Source organism: Bison bison, unplaced genomic scaffold, assembly GCF_000754665.1.
Source record: "Bison bison bison isolate TAMUID 2011002044 unplaced genomic scaffold, Bison_UMD1.0 scf7180017864500, whole genome shotgun sequence".
Taxonomy (NCBI): domain Eukaryota; kingdom Metazoa; phylum Chordata; class Mammalia; order Artiodactyla; family Bovidae; genus Bison; species Bison bison.
This window is the reverse complement of record NW_011495059.1, coordinates 5094923-5116242: the sequence shown is the minus strand read 5'-3', so window position 1 is coordinate 5116242 and position 21320 is coordinate 5094923. Positions and strand designations below refer to the sequence as shown.

General features: G+C 42.0%; 1 protein-coding gene and 1 pseudogene across 2 annotated transcripts in view; both read left to right on the top strand.

Moving 5' to 3' along the window:
• Nucleotides 1-2165, top strand: part of LOC104980496 — a 5243-nt pseudogene extending 3078 nt beyond the window's left edge. Inside the window, exon 2 of the transcript XR_824270.1 lies at nt 368-2165. The product of XR_824270.1 is annotated as a short coiled-coil protein B pseudogene (transcript). The remainder of the gene's footprint in view (nt 1-367) is intronic.
• A 4140-nt stretch (nt 2166-6305) lies between these two features.
• DHX35 (DEAH (Asp-Glu-Ala-His) box polypeptide 35) overlaps nt 6306-21320 on the top strand; it is a 69946-nt gene continuing 54931 nt past the window's right edge. Inside the window, exons 1-3 of the mRNA XM_010829147.1 lie at nt 6306-6453; nt 13115-13248; nt 17888-17980. Of these exons, the coding sequence (XP_010827449.1) occupies nt 6414-6453; nt 13115-13248; nt 17888-17980 (267 nt within the window). The 5' untranslated portion in view covers nt 6306-6413. The remainder of the gene's footprint in view (nt 6454-13114; nt 13249-17887; nt 17981-21320) is intronic.

Below are 21320 nucleotides of genomic sequence, written 5' to 3'. Positions count from 1 at the left end.
CTTCCTGGGAGAGTTATACTTCATCTGTTTAATGTCAGACTTAGCCATTACAACTTGGCAGTAAATATTTTAGTGTATATCTGAAAGATTAAAAAAAAAGCATAACCACAATACCTTGATCACACCTAAATGTTTCATAACAATTTCCCAATATCAAATAGTGTTCAGACTCTGCTGTCTCATTATTTTCTCCCTGATGAGCTGTTTGAATTAGCTGTACAGTTTCAAGGTCAACCCAATCAGATGGCAGGGTTGGCACTTTCTTGAAAAACTGAAGGAGTCAACTGAAGAGATGGCCACGCCACTTCTCTGGGCAGTTGGGTTGGGGAGTATCTATCTTCTTACAGGATTCCAAGCAGCTGACAAGAAAACCTAACGTACAAGAATCACATAAGGTCTTACCGAGCCCTCCCCCTGCCGGCGCCTCAGAAGGCAGACCATTCATCAAGAATTTTGTATCCAAGGCGCAGAAGTTTGTTACCGAAGATGATGAATGCTGACATGGATGCAGTTGATGCTGAAAATCAGGTGGAACTGGAGGAAAAAACACGACTTATTAATCAAGTATTGGAACTCCAACACACACTTGAAGATCCGTCTGCAAGAGTAGATGCAGTTAAGGAAGAAAATCTGAAGCTAAAATCAGAAAACCAAGTTCTCGGACAATATATAGAAAACCTCATGTCAGCTTCTAGTGTTTTTCAAACAGCTGACACAAAAAGCAAAAGAAAATAAGGGATTGATATCTCTTACGTCTTACGGAATTGCTGCTGATCTTTTTTTTTCTTTAAAACTTGGATAGATTCCAAAAGTTACAGTACTTTTGTTTGTGGCTTCACTGAGTATTTATGAAGATAATGTCAGATCTAGGCAAAATTAAGAGCATAACAGAAGACTTCCATGAGTTTGTGTATGATGTTAGTCTATGAAAATGTGCAAATGTAGAGACTTTATAATTAGAAATGCATATATTTATGAAACTTGAAAATGAATGTTTTATCAAGTTTGTTTTGATTTATAGGGTTAGCATTGTCTTATATTATAGGCATAGAGATACAAGCAAGTAACTACCGTGTTGTGAAAAAGTAACCAAAATCATGTACTAAATGCACAGCTTTATTTACCTTGTCTACCATCGTGTGCCTCTCTTCCATTTGCTTTCTTCCTGTTTTTCCTTCCCCTAGGGAAAAAATTGGTTTCACGTTTGTAAAAAGTAATTTCAGTAGCTAATCATCTAGGAGAGTAGCCTGAACTCTAACTGTTGAAACTTAACCAAAATAAGATACTTTCTCAGTTAGGGCTTATTTATTATGTTTAGTAGTAGTAAGGATAGTAGGTTTCTCTTACATTAATTGAAAATGGAGGCTATAAAAATGAAGATTTTTCTTTGAATTATGGTATGGGGAAGATTTGTTATTAAAAACTTCCTTTGCACAAAATAACCCACTTGGTATCTGAAAAGATGAGTTCTGGTTGTGTGTGTGTGTTTGAAATAGAAAATTTTGAGGAAAAATAGAAATAGGGTGGGAAAAGTACTTCGTAAGTACCTGTAACCAACTCCACATGTTTCTACTCCAGATTTATGTTCTCTCTGGCACAGATTGGATTTTGGAAGGAACATTTTAAAAAATGGATTAAGTTTGGCTAACCTTACGTAAACCACACCTGGAAGAGAATAGAGTTTGGTCTCAGGTTTATTTGTAGTACCAGCAGATCAATTTTGCAAAGTCCATTAAGAGTGGATTAGTATCAGAGTCATGAATAAGATGGGAGAGTTTTACATGTAAACTAATTGATGCTTTCTCAGTATTTTATCTACTTCTCCCAGAAGTTTCTGCAAACCCAACTTCTGGTTTGCAGAATTTTAGTTACTTAACCGTTTTTTAAAATTTAGTTTAGTAGGTTCCATTTGGTAAGGAAATCAGTAGTTAATTAAAATGTTAAATAGGAAAAGAAATCCACTAATATAGTTTATAGTTATTAAATTTAGGCTAATCATGGAATAATCTTATGTTTTTATTGGTGTAAGATTTGATGACTTTAGCTGTATGAATATATAATAGTCATACTGCAAACATTTTGCATCTCTTTGTGACCTAATTTTCAAACATTTAAAATTGTGTTGCAGTTACGCTTTGCTGTTTAATAAAAAGCTGTTTCAAAAAAAAAAAAAAGAATCACATAAGTGAGAAGTTACATGAGAGAAACCAGAGGGTGGGGAGTTAGGCAGGACACTGTCAGTACACGCCACCCTGACTGACACACTGTGGGCAGAGCACACACTTTAAGCTTCTCAGTAGCCGAGGCAGAAAAGAGAAGCCTGGTCAGATCCAGCACCCAAAATTAACTCCAGGTACAGGAAGAACAATTCTTGGCACTAAGATCAGGTGAGAATGTCTTAGAAGAATCCTTTTATAAAAGTGGTACTGTGAAGTATTCTGATAATAAACACGACGACAGATATTCTGGGGTGTGCCCAAACACCGACTCCACAAGGTGTTTGTCTACAGCTAGAAAGCAGTTGAACATTCATACATATTCTGTGAGTGTGGAATACATACCTTATGTGAGTATGTCCACAGAGGCACTGTTATTCTAGGTTCCTGATGCCTTGCACCTGGAAATACATCCCAATTTGCCTGGCAGAGGTCCAGTTTATGCCCCTGAACCCGGCCTTTCACTCTCCGATAAAGCATACTGTCATCTTAGAAAGCACCTGGCAGACCCTGGCCTCCCCAACTCACCCTGTTCCATAGATGCGCAAAATTCTTCAGGCCTACATGGTAGAGACTCTCCTAGTATTTAGCTGAGTCTCTCCTGGTGGATTCTCCACACCTCTACCCAGATTCCTGGAGCTGAGTAAACACTTGTTTATGCTAACACCTGTATGAACCTGATCATTTGTATGCAAGTGAACAGATAGGTTTATATATACAAGTATATATATACGTGTGTGTGTGTGTGTGTGTGTGTGTATATATATATATATTATACAAGTCCAAGAGGGCTATACCTTAAAGTCAGTGGAAAACCCCCATTATAGTACAATTCAGGAAAGGCAATTCAGCAAAGAACTGTCTCTTTTCAAGCTGGGGGATAACTGATCTGGCTTCCTGAAGGAGACCCAAGGGCAGCTAGGATTTTCTTAGGAAGCCAGGAGTTCTAGTATAGTTCATGAACACATGGGAGGCTACTTATTGTTTTTGCTGCCTTCATTCCACCTCTGATAATCTCATTCTCAGAAGACCCTCTGAGGGACCATTCGTTTCCAGTTCTCAGTCCATGCGGTTCAGGTAAAGCTGAGCACACCTGGGGAGTGTATGACTAGGTTTAAGCCAGTCAGTATGCCGTATTTCCTTGCCCTAGTGGTTGATTCAGGGATGGATATGTGCCCAGCTAGATGCTTTTGCCAGGAATTTTTGGAAAAAGGCTTGATGCTAAGAGGATGTGACATGAGTTGACCATCTAGTTACCATGTGACACCTGGGTCAGCAGGAGGCACAATGTTACGATCAGAAGCAAGTCTTGATTATGTCCTAAGTGCCTCAATGCAGCTGTGTCGCAAGTCAGAATTACTTGGACTTTTTAGATTATGCGAGCTATTTTTGCCTAATAAAAATGAATTGGGTTTCCTATTACTTGTAACATAAAAGACTTTACTGGTACAATGATGAAAACTCCAAATCCTATGCCTCCTAAACATGGCCAAGACAGATGGGCTATATTTCAAAGCAGGAAGTACCAGTTAACCATCAGAGGCAGAGAAAAACTTCTATAAAATACCTATGGAACATTTTGAGGACTATCTGTGGAAAATCTATCATTTGGAAGTTGTACAATGTAACAGTGATCAAACTTTCATGTGATTGTTGGCAATGAGCTAAATACTAGATGCCATCTCAAGAAACAACGGATTTTAATTAGTAGTTATTTTAGACCATTCTATCTGAAATAGTTAATTAGGAAAGATAAGATAGTCCATGGAGACCATTCCTAGTTTGTGGCAATAAAACCACTCATCAACATCTAGGGTATTATTTAGATGCTTTCTGTAGTAGAAGTCTTTGAAAGCAAAATGACCCATTAGAGACAGTTGGGCTAAGAGAACTTTCTGAGGCAGATGAACTAATTCTCATCAAGGAGAGCTAAACTCTAATGGTTTTAAATGGTCCATGTGGTTGAAAAACCACATGACCTGGGAATTAGAAAGCCTAAAGTCTAGTTTCAATTCTGATACTAAATTAGCCCATTTATTCTGACCAAGTCCTTTCAACTTCCATAGGCTGTTTTTGTTTCTTTCTATAAAATAAAGAATTTAGATGATTAAAGTCTCCTCTAGCTTTAAGATTATGATCTGGTAATTTGCACATGGCCATTACACTCTCTCTGTAAACAGGAAGTCTTCATCATATAAATGGTAGTTTATAGAATATAGAAATCAGGGACTTCACTGGTAATGGTTAAGACTCCAAGCCTCCAAAGCACGGGGCATGGGTTTGTTCCATGATTGAAATTAAGATCCCAGATGGTACACAGTGTGACCAAAATAAATAAATATATAGAAATAATAATAAGTGGCATTTATTTAATTTACCCTTGTACTTATGTGTTAATATAAACCCTGTTTTGTATACTTGGGCCCTTATTGAAAATTAGACAAAAATAAAGAAGGGTCAATGTCATTAAGAATTAAAACTATAAAGCATGGTGTTCACATATACATCACTCAGTGGGCACTTTGCTTTGAGTTGTAATAATATGATGCATGTTCTCAGATGCTTCTAGTGAAACAGTGGGGACAGATTATAGTTTAACTAAATGAGTGTTAAATCACAGAAGCAGCACACAGGTTCTGAGTCTGCAGGAGGAGAATACTGAAGTTGTGAATTTAGAGAAGCCTTACAGCTGACATAAGGATATTTTAAAGGATCAGTGGAGAATTTTAGGCAGAGATGATCATGTAAGGAACCCTGTTTTCCTTACAGAAATAAAGAGAATAGTTGGAAAATGAGTGTGTGTATGTGTGAGTTCTGATTTTTCCCCTGGTGAATTTGCTCTATGAGCTCTTGACAGCAAACTTTGATTGGATATCCTATGTTGCAGGCTACCTTACATGTTCTCACATTTAATAAAAACTTTTTAAACTTCATTTTACAACTAAGATTAAATGACAGCTAGGAAAGGCAAAGTGAGGATTCCAAATTCGACTTATCTCCAAAGCCTTTGATCTTTCCACGACTACCATTTCTCTCCAGGAATGAGAATTTGCTTCACAGCTCTAAAATACACAGATTCTGAACCCTCTCACTTCCTTCCAGTTAGTTGCCTACCCATTAATCATTTCCTCTACTCCAGTGTATCAGCTAGTGGAATCTTTCTCAAGTAGGTTACTGGAATTTTCTGTAGCATGTTTCCAATGCAGTTTTTTAGGACACACCCCCAGATATTCTGATTCGGGATTGGATTGGGGGTCAGCATTTAAAACATGGGTCGTGAGACTGGAGGAAACACTGGGCCGATGTCCTAATAGATCTACCCATTTCTAATTTTCTTGTTTCAATCGATTCTCCCTTCTCAGAGTTACTCTCAGGGTCTCTGGAGACTTCCATACTGGTTTCCATCGTTTTTATTTACTGCTAATTATCAACTTTTTTTGGTTTTGTTTTTAGTTTGGCTGCCCCGTCTTAGTTGCGGCATGCAGGACCTAGTTCCCGGACCAGGGATGCAACCCAGGCGCCCTGCATTGAGAATGCCAAGTCCTAGCCACTGGACCACCAGGGAAGACCCCAAACACCACTGCTTATCGTGCATTTACTCATTTACTCCCAGGACACCCTCGCCTCTCCACTCTGGGACAGAAACTCATGAAAGAGACCAAAACTGCACTGCCTGGCCGCACGATAGGCGCCCAATATTTACTGAACCACAAAATCCACTAGGTAGTTACTACTATCCTCCAATCGGAAAATGTGGAGGAGACTAAAAGAAATCATACACCCGTGACAGCTTACAACGTAATGTTAATTTGGGATGCACTGCTTCCTTGCCCATCGCGTACCGCAGGCGGCGACAAACTCTTGGACCAGCGGTCTCTTGCCAAGCTCAACCTTCCAGTAGCGTGCTGCCGCCCTCCGGGTCACCCCAAACTCCTAAGGCCACTCAGAACCCAGGTCCGCTACTCTAAAGAGGAAGAGAGGCGCGCCCTCCCTCCAATATGGCGGAGCCGATCACATGGATCCGGAGCGGGGCCGAAACGCAGATCACGTGGCTCGGAGTGGGTGGTTACGGGGGCGTAGCCGTAACACCGCGGAACCTCCTAGATCCAAGCTCTTCGCGGGCCACGCCTCCCAGCCCCTTTGGGGGCTGGTGCGCGGCGGAGGGGTGGAGCCTTCCTTGTGACCTTTCACCCCAGCATGGCAGCGCCCGTGGGACCGGTGAAGTTCTGGCGACCCGGTAAGGCCCTTGGTGGAACGCTGGGCAGATGCGGCGGCCCGACTTCAGTCTTGGCCCCACGGCCAGCCTGCTGGGGCCTGAGGACCTGCTTGCAGCTCTGACCTCGGCGGGTTGGCCACTGCCGCGCTGGTGGCCTCGGAAGCTTAGGCGTGCACAGTGGTCCCGAGGGATTCAGGGATCCGCCCCCGGCCTGGGCAGAAATTCTCTGTGACCTCGTTACAGTCTCAGCCTCCCCGGGCCTCGTTTTCCTCGTTTCCTGGTGCCTGTCTTGCCCAACCCGTGAGATGGGGAAAAGCTGAAGCGCCCACGCGTGTCCTTTTACCGCCCTGGGGCTACGCTGGGACTGGACAGGTGGTGCTGCCCTGGGTTTAGGAGTTCAGGTTAGGAAATCAGACTGCCTGGATTAGAATTCTAAGTTCTGCCATAGAGTAGTAGAGTTCCTCTGAACAAGTTCCTTCTTAGCCTTAGACTTCTCATATGTGAAATGGGAGGAATAATAACACCTATCGTATGGGCTAGAATAAGGAGAACGTGCGCGCGTTGTTTCATGTAGAGTAAGTAAGTGCTCGTTAAAAGGGGAAGCATCTTAGTATGTTTTAGGGTAATTTTTGTCCACCCCGCGTGTCTGCCAGAAGTGAACACTCTCCGCGTTGGCTGTCACCCACTTCCCGTCTTGCAGGCTAACACAGTCTCAGCCGCCAAATGGTTTGCTTGTTTTTGAATTTACTCATTAATCAAGATTTTGTTGAATGTTTATGTACCAGACCCTCCCTCCCCTTCCATCAGTTTCTTTTGAAAAACAAGTTTCTTAATCGTTGCCAACTTACTTTTGTCCACCACTTGAACCTCTGTAGGTTCATGTGTAAAGTATATTGCAGCAAAAATGAAATAAGACAGAGAAGGGTAATATAGGGGAAGGTTTTCAAGGGTATTTTAGAGCGAGTCCCTGAAATTCTGACCATGCGTATCAGTGATGCGGAAGAAAACCCAAGCAAGGGATGTGTTAATTCTTTTTTAAAATCTGTAGTTTGTCACTTAATGAGTTTTATGATTTTATGATTCAGTATTTCAAGTCCTCAGCCACATCCTGAGTTTTATTTGCAGCCAAAACTAAAGTCCAGTTAGGTAGTGAGTATCCAGTTAGGATACTCTCTGTTTTATCTCTTTGAGCCTTTAATAACAGGTCAGAGTGTTAAGTACAATAAAGGTCTGAATAAATTGTTGAAAATCAGGCCAAGATACTCTTTTGGTTAAAGAACATGGGATTACTCCCAGAGTTCTCTTCCATTGTTTCGCTCTTTCACTGTAGTTTTACTTACTGAACACCTAGCCTTGTGGTCAGGAGACAAATATCTCTAGACCAAGGCTCTGCTCTCAAGATTTATGCTTTCTCTCTCTCAATTGTAATACGAAGTTGGATATCCTCTTTAAGAGATTTTAAAGTGAGACAGAAAAAGGGAGTGGTAAGGAAGAGGAGCTCTGCTAGGATCAGACTGTCGAGACTATCCTGACTGCCATTTTCTAACTTGGTGATTTGGGAAAAATCACAGTTACTCTGTCTGTAAATTGGGCAAAGAACCTACCCAGAGGATTGTTTTGAGGATTAAATGAGAATACATGTCAAGCTCTTAGCCCTAGATACATATTTAACTATTATAATTCATGGAAGTATTGGAGAGAGGAGGGCTGCCCTGGTGGCTCAGACAGTAAAATGCAGGAGAATTGGGTTCAGTCCCTGGGTTGGGAAGATCCCTTGGAGAAGGGAATGGCTGCTCACTTGGGTATTCTTGCATGGAGAATTCAGTTGTCAGAGGGGCCTGGCAGGCTCCAGTCCATGGGTCACACAGAGTTGGCTGAACGAGTAAGCGCACACACAGATAGATGAGAGGGAGAGGTTAAATGTGTGGATAAGATATCATTCATCAAGATAGTGATATTTTTTCAGATGAACGCTGAAGCACAAATAAGGCTTTGTGCCATGGAGAGGTAGGAGAATGGAACTCTAAAGCGTGTAGCACTAACAAAGGCAGAGTGGGATGGTGCCTTAGCAGTGTCCAAAACACCAAAGTAGTTGAGTAGCATGGGGATGCTTAGTGGTAGGATATGTTTTGGGGCGGGGCTTCCCAGGTAGCTCAGTGGTAAAGAATCCGCCTGCCAACATAGGAAACACAGATTCATTTGATCAAAGATCCCCTGGAGAAGGAGATGACTACCCATTCCAGTGTTCTTGCCTGGAAAATCCCATGGGCAGATGAGCCTGGCAGACTGCAGTCCATGGGGTCACAGAAGAGTTAGATACAACTTAGGAACTAAACAACAACGAACTAAGCAACAACAGCAACACAGCGTGGGGCGTGGCAGAACATGAAGCCAGAAGGGTAGGTAGGGGCGTCATCGTGAGAAGTCTTCATGTAAGAATTCAGATTTCACTGTTTTTAAGCGGGAGATAACATGATCTAGTTTATTCTTGGAAGATAACTGGCATTAGTGTGCAAATGCTTAGGGGAGGAAATTAAGGTCGGGGACACCCTTAAGAGAAGATGCTGCTAAAACCGAGGAGGGATATTGAAACCCGCGATTCTGGCGTGTGAGCAGTAGGGAGGGACCTAATTGGAGAGACGTTTTAGAGGCAGATACAGAGGAAGGTGAGGTCAGTAATGACTCAGATTTCTGGGTTCGGTGACTGTCTAGGTAAGTGGTTCTCAAATTTTGCTGTGTAGTTGAATCACTTGGGAAGCTTTTAAAAACTCCTGCTATTCAGTTTTACTCCATGGTGATAAATGAGAAGTCTGCTACTGCTGCTGCTAAGTCGCTTCAGTCGTGTCCGACTCTGTGCGACCCCATAGACGGCAGCCCACGAGGCTCCCCCGTCCCTGGGATTCTCCAGGCAAGAACACTGGAGTGGGTTGCCATTGCCTTCTCCAATGCAGGAAAGTGAAAAGTGAAAGTGAAGTCGCTCAGTCTTGTCCGAGTCTTAGCGACCCGGGAGCCCACCAGGCTCCTCCATCCATGGGATTTTCCAGGCAAGAGTACTGGAGTGGGGTGCCATTGCCTTCTCCGAAATGAGAAGTCTAGAGGGGCTCAGAACCAAGCATCAGTATTTTTTAAAGATCTCCAGGTGATTCCAGTATGCATTAAAGTTTGGGAACCACTGGTCCAGGTAAACTGTTTTGTCATTAACTGTAATGAATTTGATGACACTTACTGGACACTTTGTGCTAGTCACTTTTACTTACGTCATCTTATTAAGTGGTCACGATGTCTTGTGATGGAGGTATTACTCCATTTTACAGATGAGGAAACTGAAGTTGAAGGTGTGAAAACAGGATACGAGAAATACACAGGGAAGGTCAGGGAAGTGACTGAGACTGGGTATAAGGGTAGAGGAACATGTGTCCTACAGGCTGGGAGTCACAAGCTCAGGTAGCTACAGGGGCCTGTTGGACAATCTAAATGAGTGCAGCAGCCGGGTGGAAGCAGTAAGGAGAGGAAGAAACTGTGGCAAACTCGAGTGTGTACTGTGTCAATTAGCCCGAGGCATACAATATCCTGTCTAAAGCAGGAAGCTCTGTGTGGTTCCACCCAAAGGTTGTCACATGGCCTCAACACCCAGATTAGAATGGTAAGTTTTTACATGTTTTAAACTAATGATTTCTAACATTTTAACGAAGGCATGTTTGGGGACCTCATAGTTTGTGATCTTTACCATTTTGTGATCTCTGCTTTAAGATCTTTGTAGGAGCTGCCTGAGTTTTGTGTAGGGAAAAAAAAATTTGACGTGTTAGTCCAAGTGAATCAGAAGGGCCTGGCCATTTTCCTTCCTTCATTCAACAGATATTTAGTGATAAATCAGTGTTTGACCACGTGTCTGGCAAACACTTTATAGCAACAGCTTTGAAGAGTTTTTGATCTGATACACAGCAAGAAATGTGCTGTGATCCAGCACGCACGCACGTGTGTGTGCACACACACACAATTGAAGAGAGTTGCACAAAAACAACAGTGCTTTTTGGAATGCACTCTGATACTTCTGTTTGATTTCTAGTTTAGCATGAACAAAGGCAGAGTGGGATGGCGCCTCAGCAGTATCCCAAACACCAAAATAATTGAGTCGCATAGCATATTAAAGAAGTTCATGAGTTTTATAACCCATTGATGGATCACCACTTAAACTGAAAAACTGGGTTAGAAGGAATGCTGAAGAGGGGGAGGGGGTGTGCTGTTATCAACTTATTTTATAGATGGAGAGGTGAAGGCCTTTATAATTTATAAGAATTACAAACTTGTTACTCATTTAAGCACTGAGAATATTCCCAAGGGAAAAACAAACCCTAGGCAGCCAGAATGGACCATGGGATGTATAGACAGCCAGGAAGCAGTCCTAGTTTGGCTGAATGGAGTCTTTTGTATGGAGGAGACGTGCTCCTCATTGATTGACAGCACCTGTTCTTGTAAAAGACCTCATAACCGCATGTACCGAGGTGAACTTGGCTATAGGTTAGAGACAGGAGGGTTGGGGTAGTCAGGAAGACACCTGGGTGGATTAAATCTTGGAGTGGGAGGAGGTGAGACGTAGGAGCAATGTTAAAAGATTCTAAGCATGCTATAAAGGTTTAAAATGTGTTGAAAAGAAGAGAATTCAGGATAAAAGCAGAGCTGATGAAGATAAGCTATTTCTTTGCTCTAGTTTTCTTGAGTGAAGATCACAAGGAATTAATCCGATGTAGTGATAATAAAGGGAGAAAGGAAAGGAAATGTGCCTCTTTGAGTGCAGGCTTTGTTCCAAGTCCTGTTCTTTTATCTTGTTGAAAGGAAGGTCAACATTTTGGCAAAAACAATATAGTAGTGCCCCACTTACCTGATTTTTGACGGTCTTGGACCTCCGGAATACAACTATGTTCCTAGAAACGAATGGAAAAGGGATCAGAGAGCTACAGCGGTGATTCTGAACTTAGCTCTGGGGGTGGTCTCTGGACCTCCAGCGTTTTTGTGTTCTCATAAATTATCCCTGGTGTATTTTTCAGGAGATGGAGTTCATAGGCTCTATTAGATTGTCAGGGGGGTTTGGGACCCTTCAAAAAATGTAAAAGTAAATCACTGGGCTAAGTATTCTGATCACAAAACCTTTGCACTTTTACATAGCATCATGGATTATGCATTCAGAAAACCTGGGTGATGATAGTATTGGGTAATTATTCTTGAAGCACCCCTCACAGAGGGCTGTGAACTTCTAGGGAGGGTTTTTATTAATTCCCAAAGGCGACAGTCTCTTGTGCTGAACAAGTCTTATTTTTAGAGATACCTTTCTTATGTTGAGTTGAATTCTGAACCCTGTACAATTTACTTACAACTCTTGAGTTCTGTCTTGGGATGCACGAACAATTTGGTGTGACAGACTACAGAGGCTGATCATAAAAATGGAACCCATGTTACTCCTAAGGCATTTTCCTTTTCAGGCTAAAAATCCATAGGACCTCAAACAGTTTTTCAAACAGGCAGGATGTGGCTTCCCTATTCTTTTCCTCCCTGAGTCCCAGTTTGTTACTGTTCTTACCAAGAAGCCACTGTGGTAGGACTTGCTGGGTGGTCCAGTGGCCAAGATGCCTGCTCCCAATGCAGGGGAGCCCAGGTTCAATCTCTGGTTAAGGAACTAGGTCCTACACGCTGCAGTTAAAGATCCTGCATGCTGCAACTAAGACCCAGCACAGCCAAATAAATAATTAAAAAAAGAAGAAGCCACTGTGGGTATCTGGTGTCTAATCTGCTCAGCATAGTAGACCAGCACTTCCTTCCCAACCACTTCAGTTCTGTGACTCAAATAGAAGCTGCCAATTGTTGTAGCCCATTCCAGGGCCATGGTTGACTGGATCGGGCAGGGCAATGGCCTTAAACCGGGGGAAAGAAAGCCGTCCCCACCTTCCAAATAGCACACACCTGGGACTCCCGGTCCCCCTCCCTGGGTCTTTCTCCATCGCCACTTCATGCTCTAAGTCCTCTTCCTTTGGAAGGAAGAATAAGAGAAGCAAGTCAGCTGCTCAGAGGTGGGGCCTGCATCTGTAGTGTTCACTGCTGTATCGCTGGCACAGTCATCTTTGTTCTGTGAGTGAATGGTGGAGGAACTGTGAGCCTGAGCTCTGGCATTGGCTGCAGCCTTGATTCCAGCTCCTGTAGAGAACCCAGCCCAGAAAGGAGCTTGTTAAGAGGAGCAGAGAAAGAAGGAGAAAGGCCAGGCGGTGTTTGAGTCCCTGGTACCCCTTGACCCTGAACCTTGCTGCCATTGTACGGTGTTAGGATTCTTCGTTTGCTTCAGCTAATTCCTGGTGGGTTCCCACCACTTTTACTAAGAGTTTGGTAATAATCCCAGCCTGGTGACCAGAACTCAACACCTTGTCCTCCGTCACCTACAGTTGTGTGTAAACAATTTGCAGCCCAGTGGGACTGCCATCTCCTCTGTTCTTGACACCAGTGTGATGTTTTTCTGTAGTCTCACAGGTACCTTTCTAAATGTTTTCCTGAAATTACTCTTAGTGGTTTGAAATAAAAACGCATGGCTTCCATTGTATATCTTCATCTTTGAATTTGTAATTTTCTCACAATTTTCCTGTTCCTTGTATCAGAGAATCTGAAAAAAAAACAAAACCCAAAAACATTTCTGTTGCAGGTACAGAGGGGCCAGGTGTCAGCATCTCTGAAGAGAGACAAAGTCTAGCTGAAAACTCGGCAACAACTGTTGTTTACAACCCTTATGCTGCCCTTTCTATAGAGCAGCAGAGGCAGAAGCTGCCAGTGTTCAAGGTACATTGAATAAGCATGTTCAGTCGTCGGCCCGAAGCAGCCTGCAGTGGCTTAATACTTGGCACTGAAGTGAATAATGTTCCTTACTGTTAATGATCCTTTAGAATGCAGTGAGCTCAGAGATGGCCTATCTGAAGGGTGTCTTTAGAATACTTGTGTGTGTTAATCTTATAAATCCGGAAAGTCCTTAAGGTTTTTTTCAATTAGATCTTGCATATTGGAAAAACTGAAAGAAATGAAGTGACATTCTTTTTTTCCCCTCTTTGCTTTCAATTAGGGACAAGTTCAAACATACAGAAAAGTAGAGAAAACAGCACAGTGAACTTTCATGCATCCATTTTCAGTAGCTTACTGGCATATGGCCAATTTTAGCTTTTTTAAGGCATATTTTTTGACACAAGATTAATTAGAAATATCAGGTTCTTTCCGGAGAAGGCAATGGCACTCCACTCCAGTACTGTTGCCTGGAGAATCCCACGGATGGAGGAGCCTGGTGGACTGCAGTCCAGGGGGTCTCGAAGAGTCGGACATGACTGAGTGACTTCACTTTCACTTTTCACTTTCATGCATTGGGGAAGGAAATAGCAACCCACTCCAGTGTTGTTGCCTGGAGAATCCCAGGGATGGCAGAGTGTGGTGGGCTGCCGTCTGTGGGGTCTCACAGAGTCGGACACGACTGAAGCGACTTAGCAGCAGCAGCAGCAGCAGGTGGTTTCTGTTGAAGAGGTTAACACCCACGGGGAGAGTGATGGCATTTGGGTGTGGTTATTACATACCACGTGCACATCCAAATGCATGATTTTATTAGTCTCATGAAATGCACTTACACTCATCTTGTCAGAAACCAAAGTGTTAAACTAGAATTCAGAGTATATTCATTTACAGTTAGCCATGGTTCTCCAGTACAGAGAATACAGTCCATAAGCACACTTTCTCCCTGTTGCCAAGTCCACATGGAAAGTCAAGCCATAATCAGAAAGTGGGCTCAGAGCCAAAGGCGGTTTAGATACAGTTGAAGGATATTTATTTCCTGTAGCCCCTGATGTAGGGTGATGAAGTCCCACTGCCTCGTATGAGGCCCCTCGAACGACTCAAGTAGGTGGGGCCATCAGCACTGGTGTCTGTCTTTTCTCCTGTACAGTGTTGGGTGAAAGCCGTCAGGTTCTTGCTCTTAGAGAGTTTCTTTGTCTAGACTATGCTAAAAATTCCTCTTTTATTAATACGTTTTTTGTCCAAATGGATATGAAGCAGCCGCCTTCTGAATGTAGCCAAGTCACCTCCATCAGACTTTTCTGTGACCCCAGACATCTTAGTCACTCCTGTACTGACAGTCTCTGGGTTTCTTCTATAGATGATTAACCTCAACCATCATATGTGAATGTAAACCAGTTTGACCCTCAGAAGATAAGATTGTAGGTTCAGCATGGAGGGACACAGTTGGAGCTGTGATGAAGAGTCTAGACTTGAGCTAGACTTCAGAGTTCAAAGGCAGTTTTCATCATTTGTGTGCTGTGTGACCTTACTTCAGCACCTGAGCTTCTGTTTCCTGTCTGTAATATTGGACCTACCTCATAGGATTGTTATGAGGACCAGATGCCATAATCTACATGGAGCATTATTTAGTAAAATACCTGACATGTTATGCACATTTAAGTACAAGGTTAATTATTGTTTACTGAGTATTTACTTTTCTGGACTCTTCTTCATCCACCAGCTGTACTTGTAAAATATAATAAATGAAACAACAGATGGAAAAAAAAAAAACAAGGATGGTAACATTGATCAAATTAAAAATGGTAAGATGAGAGGTGTAAGTTATTGATAAAAATCAAAGCAGAGTTTAAGCACAGTTGTAATCTCATAAGATGTTAAAGATAAATCTAGGGCTTCCCTGGTGGCTCAGCCGGTAAAGAATCGCAGCAATGCAGGAGGCTCGGCTTTGATCCCTGGTTCTGGAGGATCCCCTGGAGGAAGAAATGGCAACCTACTCCAGTGTCCTTGCCCGGAGAATCCCATGGACAGAGGAGCCTGGCAGGCTACACTCCATGAGGTTGCACAGAGGTGGACATGACCAAAGTGACCTAGTACAGCACAGGAGACGAAAATGATAAAAGTAACTCATTCACCACCACACCCCCATTAAAACTTAAAAACTTAAAACTTAAAAAACTTAAAACTTCTTTAAAGATAGAAGTTGAGGAGAATGTTTTTGTGGACCATATGTTTTGTGTGTGGCAGTTTAAGTTATTAGTTTTTAAAATCAGTACTTTTTAATGAAAACAACTTGACCAAAAATCTGTCACAGAATTTGAGACCCACTAAAAAAAGTTTAATGAGAAAAAAAAAAAAAAGAAGTTGAAACTAAAGCAGCAGTAAATCTAAGGCTCATTCCCCCTTTCCCCAGTGCCATTTCAAGGTGACATTCCAGTTGGCTGCCTCCCATGGGCTGTCATTTTCTCTGGGCCCTGGACACTGCAATGCAAGCTTGTATTCTTATTCCATTAAACTCAAACCTCGTTGAAGCTCAGTCTGGTCCTCTGCACCAGCTCTCCTCTATTTCCCTGCCTGTACCTGTTCGTGGTACCATCATTTTCCCAGTCTCTAAACTGGAAATCATCTTGTCATCTCTCTCTTGAATGTCACACATCATTTTGTGTGCAAATATGCATTTGCATTGCTTCATATTTAGCACATGAAGTAAATTAGTGCCTTCAATTTCTTCACGCTTAAATCACTCTGGTATACCACTGCCCAGTTTTCTTGCAACACAGCACATACTGCCTCCTAGGTAAAGCCCAGACTGACTCTGTGTTGAAGGCCCTCACTACATCTCGTATTAGTAATTCATTTCCAAATCAAACCTGGAGCCTTTCATGGGCTTTTTCTAGCACCTCTTGAATAGAGTTCATATAGTTTGCTTATTTCCATCTTCTTATGTTATTTCCCTAGAATGCCATGTGTGTCTCTGTCTGTATTCGAATTCTTTCAAGTTGTCTTTGACCACCCACCCATTCATCCATTCATCCATTCAGCAGATGGATTGACAAGATATCAGTTACCAAAATGGTTGCAAAGAACCCAAATCTTTCCTTGCCTAAAACTAACCCAAAAGAAAGTGCAGAGTCCAGGCAATTGAAAGGAAAGCATCGAGATGAGTCATGAGACTGCCTGCAGCAGAATCCCCTTTGGGTGTTTGCAGAAATGGCAAATTCCTGGACTTACCCTAGCCCTGCTGAATCAGAAACCCTGAAGGTAGAGCTAGGAATCTTCATTTTTAACAAATAGTTAAATATCTATTTAATATCTGTTAAATCGATAATAAAAATATTCTAAAAGATTTTTACACTAAAACTGGAGAATTACATATTTAGACCCTGCTGCTGCTGCTAAGTTGCTTCAGTCGTGTCCGACTCTGTGCGACCCCATAGACGGCAGCCCACCAGGCTCCCCCATCCCTGGGATTCTCCAGGCAAGAATATTGGAGTGGGCGGCCATTTCCTTCTCCTATTTAGACCCTAAATAATGCTAAATTGGAACCCCCAAACACCCCAATACCTTATTTAAGCAATAAGGCAGCATCATGTGTCTCAGTCTTCTGTGGAGTCAGATGAGTTGAACAGTGATGAGAGTAGGAGAATTTGGCAGATTTTTACCTCAAACCAGGAATTTATGGAATATCATCATGACTTTACAGATCAGTGGGTGTGTCTGTTATCAAATGTGGGTACAGAAGTACATTCTGAAGCTGAGTACATGGGATCTTGGAGTTGTCTGTGACTTTCCAGTGGCCAAAATAGCATTTCTTCTCCCACTGAATGGGTAACAGAAGGCCCAGTTGAAATACAGAGGTAATGTGTAGGTGCTTTATTGTGCACTTGGCTGTAGAGGCAGAGATGAAAGCATATTCTTTTTGTTTTCACCAGCTAGTAAATGAAAAATAACGTGATGCATGCATATTGCACAAAGTTAAAGGGGTTCCTCATATGCCTGCTCCCTGCCCCCCACTTTCTTCCCCTCCCTGGAGACAGTACAGTTACCAGTGCCTTATTTTGCTTTTCCCCAAAGTAGTTTATATGTAAAGAAGCATATGTGTATTTACCCTTTTTTAAAAAACATAAATAGTAGTGTATTATCACACTGTCCTGCATTTTGCTTTCTTACCATAGCAGACCTCATTGACCATTCCACATCAGTACAAGTAGGCATTTGTTCTTTTTAACGGCTACATATTATTCCATTATTGGAGTCTTTTCATAACTGTTTAATCATTCCCCTGTTGATAAACATATAGGCTGTTTGGATTTTTGGTACTTACAAACAACACTGCAATGAGCATGCTTGTATATACATCTTTGTTCACATGTATTAGGATAACTTCTTAAAAGTAGAATTCTTGAATCAAGAAGTATGTGCGTTATATATTTTGATAAGTTATTATATTCAGTTGCAGTTGTGTTGCCTTATACCAACAGTACCTGAGATACATTTTGATAGATATTTGGAATATGTTTTGGTAGTTCCTTTTGAAAATGTCCTTTCTTTTGGCAAATAGCTCATTTCATAATGTTTAAATATCTTTGTTTAGGTCTGTTGAGAAAATGTATGTCTATTTACAGTGTTTTGTTATATTTTTTTTCAGCTGAGGAATCACATATTATACTTGATAGAAAACTATCAGACAGTAGTGATAATTGGAGAAACAGGATGTGGGAAAAGCACACAGATTCCACAAGTGAGTATATATTTATTTATTTTTGCAACACTTTCTTTTTCTCTTTTTGTCTGTGCTGGGTCTTCATTACTGAGCACAGGCTTTCTCTAGTTGCAGCAAGCCTCTCTAGCTGTGGTGCACAGGCTTCTCACTGCGATGGCTTCTCTTTTTATGGAGCACAGGCTTTACAGCACATGGGCTCAGTAATTGTGATGTATGGGCTTACTGCCCCACAGCATGTAGAATCTTGCCAGACTGCAGATCGAACCCACGTCTCCTGCATGAGAGGCAGAAGAGGAGGGGTAAGATGGATGCTGCTATAGTTGTGAATAAAAATGGACAGTGTATTATAGAATTATACAATGCTATGGAAGAAATCTCTCTTAGAGGGCCAAATCATTTCTGCTGTGGATAGAAGTGGAAAGGAGGATCGGGAAAGGTTTTGTAAGAGAAATGGCATTTAATCTTGAAATGAAAGAAAGGGGGAAACAAGACAAAGAGATAGACTTTGAACGATCAGTGGGAACCGGCTGGGAAGATGTCCTCATGCAGTGAATACTGTGGGTGGAGATACTGGAGTGCAGAGGTGTTTGGGGCTCAACAGAGTGGTCAGGTAGGATCAAGAGTGGAAAGACAGGGTGAAGTCGAAGTGTGTCTTAAGAGCCGCGACTTGGAGGGTGAGGCATGATATTTAAGTGGTCAGGGATAAGAGTCCTTGCAGGTTTTTCTTTCCCTTTTAAGTATAGATTTTTTTGAAGTATAAAATACGTATACTTCCGATATCATAGATCATAACTGTAGCTTGGTAAACCTTCGCAGGTGAATACAGTACTGCCAGCACCCAAATCAAGAAATAGAACATCACTGGCACCCTGGAGGCCCTGTGTCCTCTTGTGGACACTTGCCGTTTCTTCCTGCTTCCGCAAGCATACACACACAAGCATAACTTTTATTCTGTCTTCTAGCATTGTAGATTAGTTCTGCCTATTTTTGAACTCTTACAAAGAAAAAGTAAAGCTTCTCTTGCCCAACACGATACTGGGTGTAGGTTGGGGCCCTGACACAGGTATTTCTTAAAAGTTCCCCAGGTGATCTAGTGTGCAGCTGGGGAATAGTAGACAGAGGGAAAGGACAGCAGAGGAGCGGAGACGGGAGACCTGGAGGGAGAACATACGAGTAGATGGTACCAAGACCCTAGCATAGAGAGAGCAGGACATTCAGCTTGTGAGCAGGGACCTCTCAGGTGTGCATGAAGAAAGAATGATTTAAAAATGGGTGATGTCAAGAAGGACTGGGAGGTTTTTGTTCAGAAGTGTGCCCATTGCTCTACTGTGGAAAAGAGAGGCAAGCACAAAACTGGGCCGAACTTCCATGGTCCGTTTGAGTGAAAGACAGGTCAGGCGGCTAGATTCTCTTACACCAGCGCCAGCAGGAACCAGGGCATCACCTGGGGAGAGGAGATGCTGATGTAATACTTGGAGAAGCCCAAGAAATACATCCCTGGAACAAAAATGACCTTTGCTGACATTAAAGAGAAGAAAGGGAAGACTTGCTAACTTATCTCAAAAAAGCTACTAATGAGTAATCGTTGGCCACTGTCTTATTTATTATGAAACAGAAATGTCTCATGAATTTTTGTGTGTACTGTATTTAAATTGATCTCATACACTAAAATTCAGATCATGCATGACTGATGGAATGTTTCTGTTGGACAATCCTGATTTCAATAAGATTGGTTTGTGGCTAAATGAATATGATCAGCTTTTTGAATTTTGATAGTAATTCTGGCTCAACACGTATTGTCACTCTCTTCCTCTTCTAAAGCGATGATTGAATGTGAATAAGGAATATTAACCTTTTCAGGGAGGTGGTGAATGCCTTCTCCAGCCCTTTAGAGGATTGGTTATGTAGATTTCTAGAACTGATTATATTAATATATTAAAATACTGAGACAGTGCCTTCGCTGTCACATAGAACAGAACAAGATTCAGGTATGTTTCAATTAGTCTGTTAAGGCAAGGGTTGAAGAGACACTGACAATGTCCACTTTATCTTTTTGGTCTTAACTATGCCAATTTAATTAAAATTCTCTTATCTAAAATATTGCCTTTTACTTAATGAAAGGCATTTTAGTGTGGTTTATGTGTAGAATCAAATAAAAGAGTATTTAGCACCTAAAAAAACAAAACAAAACCCAAGCATATTATTTGTTTCTTAGAGACACAGGAAAAGGGCCGTGTTACATTTCTGAGTGATTATTGGTTATTAATAATAATTATAATAAACCAAGTAACAATAAGTAGTAATTATAAGTGCTACATAAAGGGATCACTTTACACATACTGTTTCATCCTCAGTGGCCCTGTGAGACAGGCACTGTTATTATCTTCATGTTACTGCTGAGGACAGCGTAGAGAGTGGTGAGATGGGGAGTGTAGAACAGAGGTTAATGGCCACATGGTATTAGATGATCTTAGTTTGTTTTGCATTAGTTGGTGTGATTGTTTAGTCAGCTGAGGATAAACTTTGTTAGGATAACAAAGAACCTGAAAATCTCTGTGGCTTAAGAGCACAAAGGTTTCTTTCTTCCTCATACTGTGTGGTCTTTTGGGGTTGATGACCCAAGGTGTGGGTTGCTCACACATGGTCACTGGGACCCAGGATGATGGCGCAGCTCCTGTCGGAGACTTGTGGATCTTGTAGTAGATGACAGGGTCATGAGCTGGCGCTTAAAACTGTGGCCTGGAAGTGACACTTGTCACATTCATTGGTCAAAGCAAATGATGTGGCCAGGTCTGATTGCAGTAGGGTGGCAGTGCGTGGAGTCCTCCCACAGTGATGGGTATCAGACACCTGGATCAGTGATACAGTACAGTGCAACCGTCTGGTCATTGCCCCCAGCAAGGCTTGGCTGCCAGGGGTCACAGCGCACCTGCTGGGGGGCTGAGTCCAGGAAAGCATGTTCTGAAGGGGAGAAAGAACTGGGGTCTGACGATCCAGCCTGGCAGTGTGGCAGCAAACATAGGGAGTTTCTTTTTTAAGTTTTATTTTAGTATTTTTAATTTTGGGGGAATATTTAATAGGTTCACATGGTTTAAAATTCAAGACACAAAAGGATATAAAAAGAGGAAGATTTCCCTATCTTCTTTTCTTTTAACAGTTAAAAATTATTTTTAATTGGAGGATAATTGCTTTACAATATTGTGTTGGTTTCTGCCATGTATCTACGTGGATCAGCCATAGGCATACGTATGTCCCCTCCCTCCCACCTCCCTGTCCTGTCTTCTGATACTTCTTTTATACAGATGTAATTGATGCTACAGTTTTCTTGGATAGAGATTTTTTTTTATTGGTTTTACAC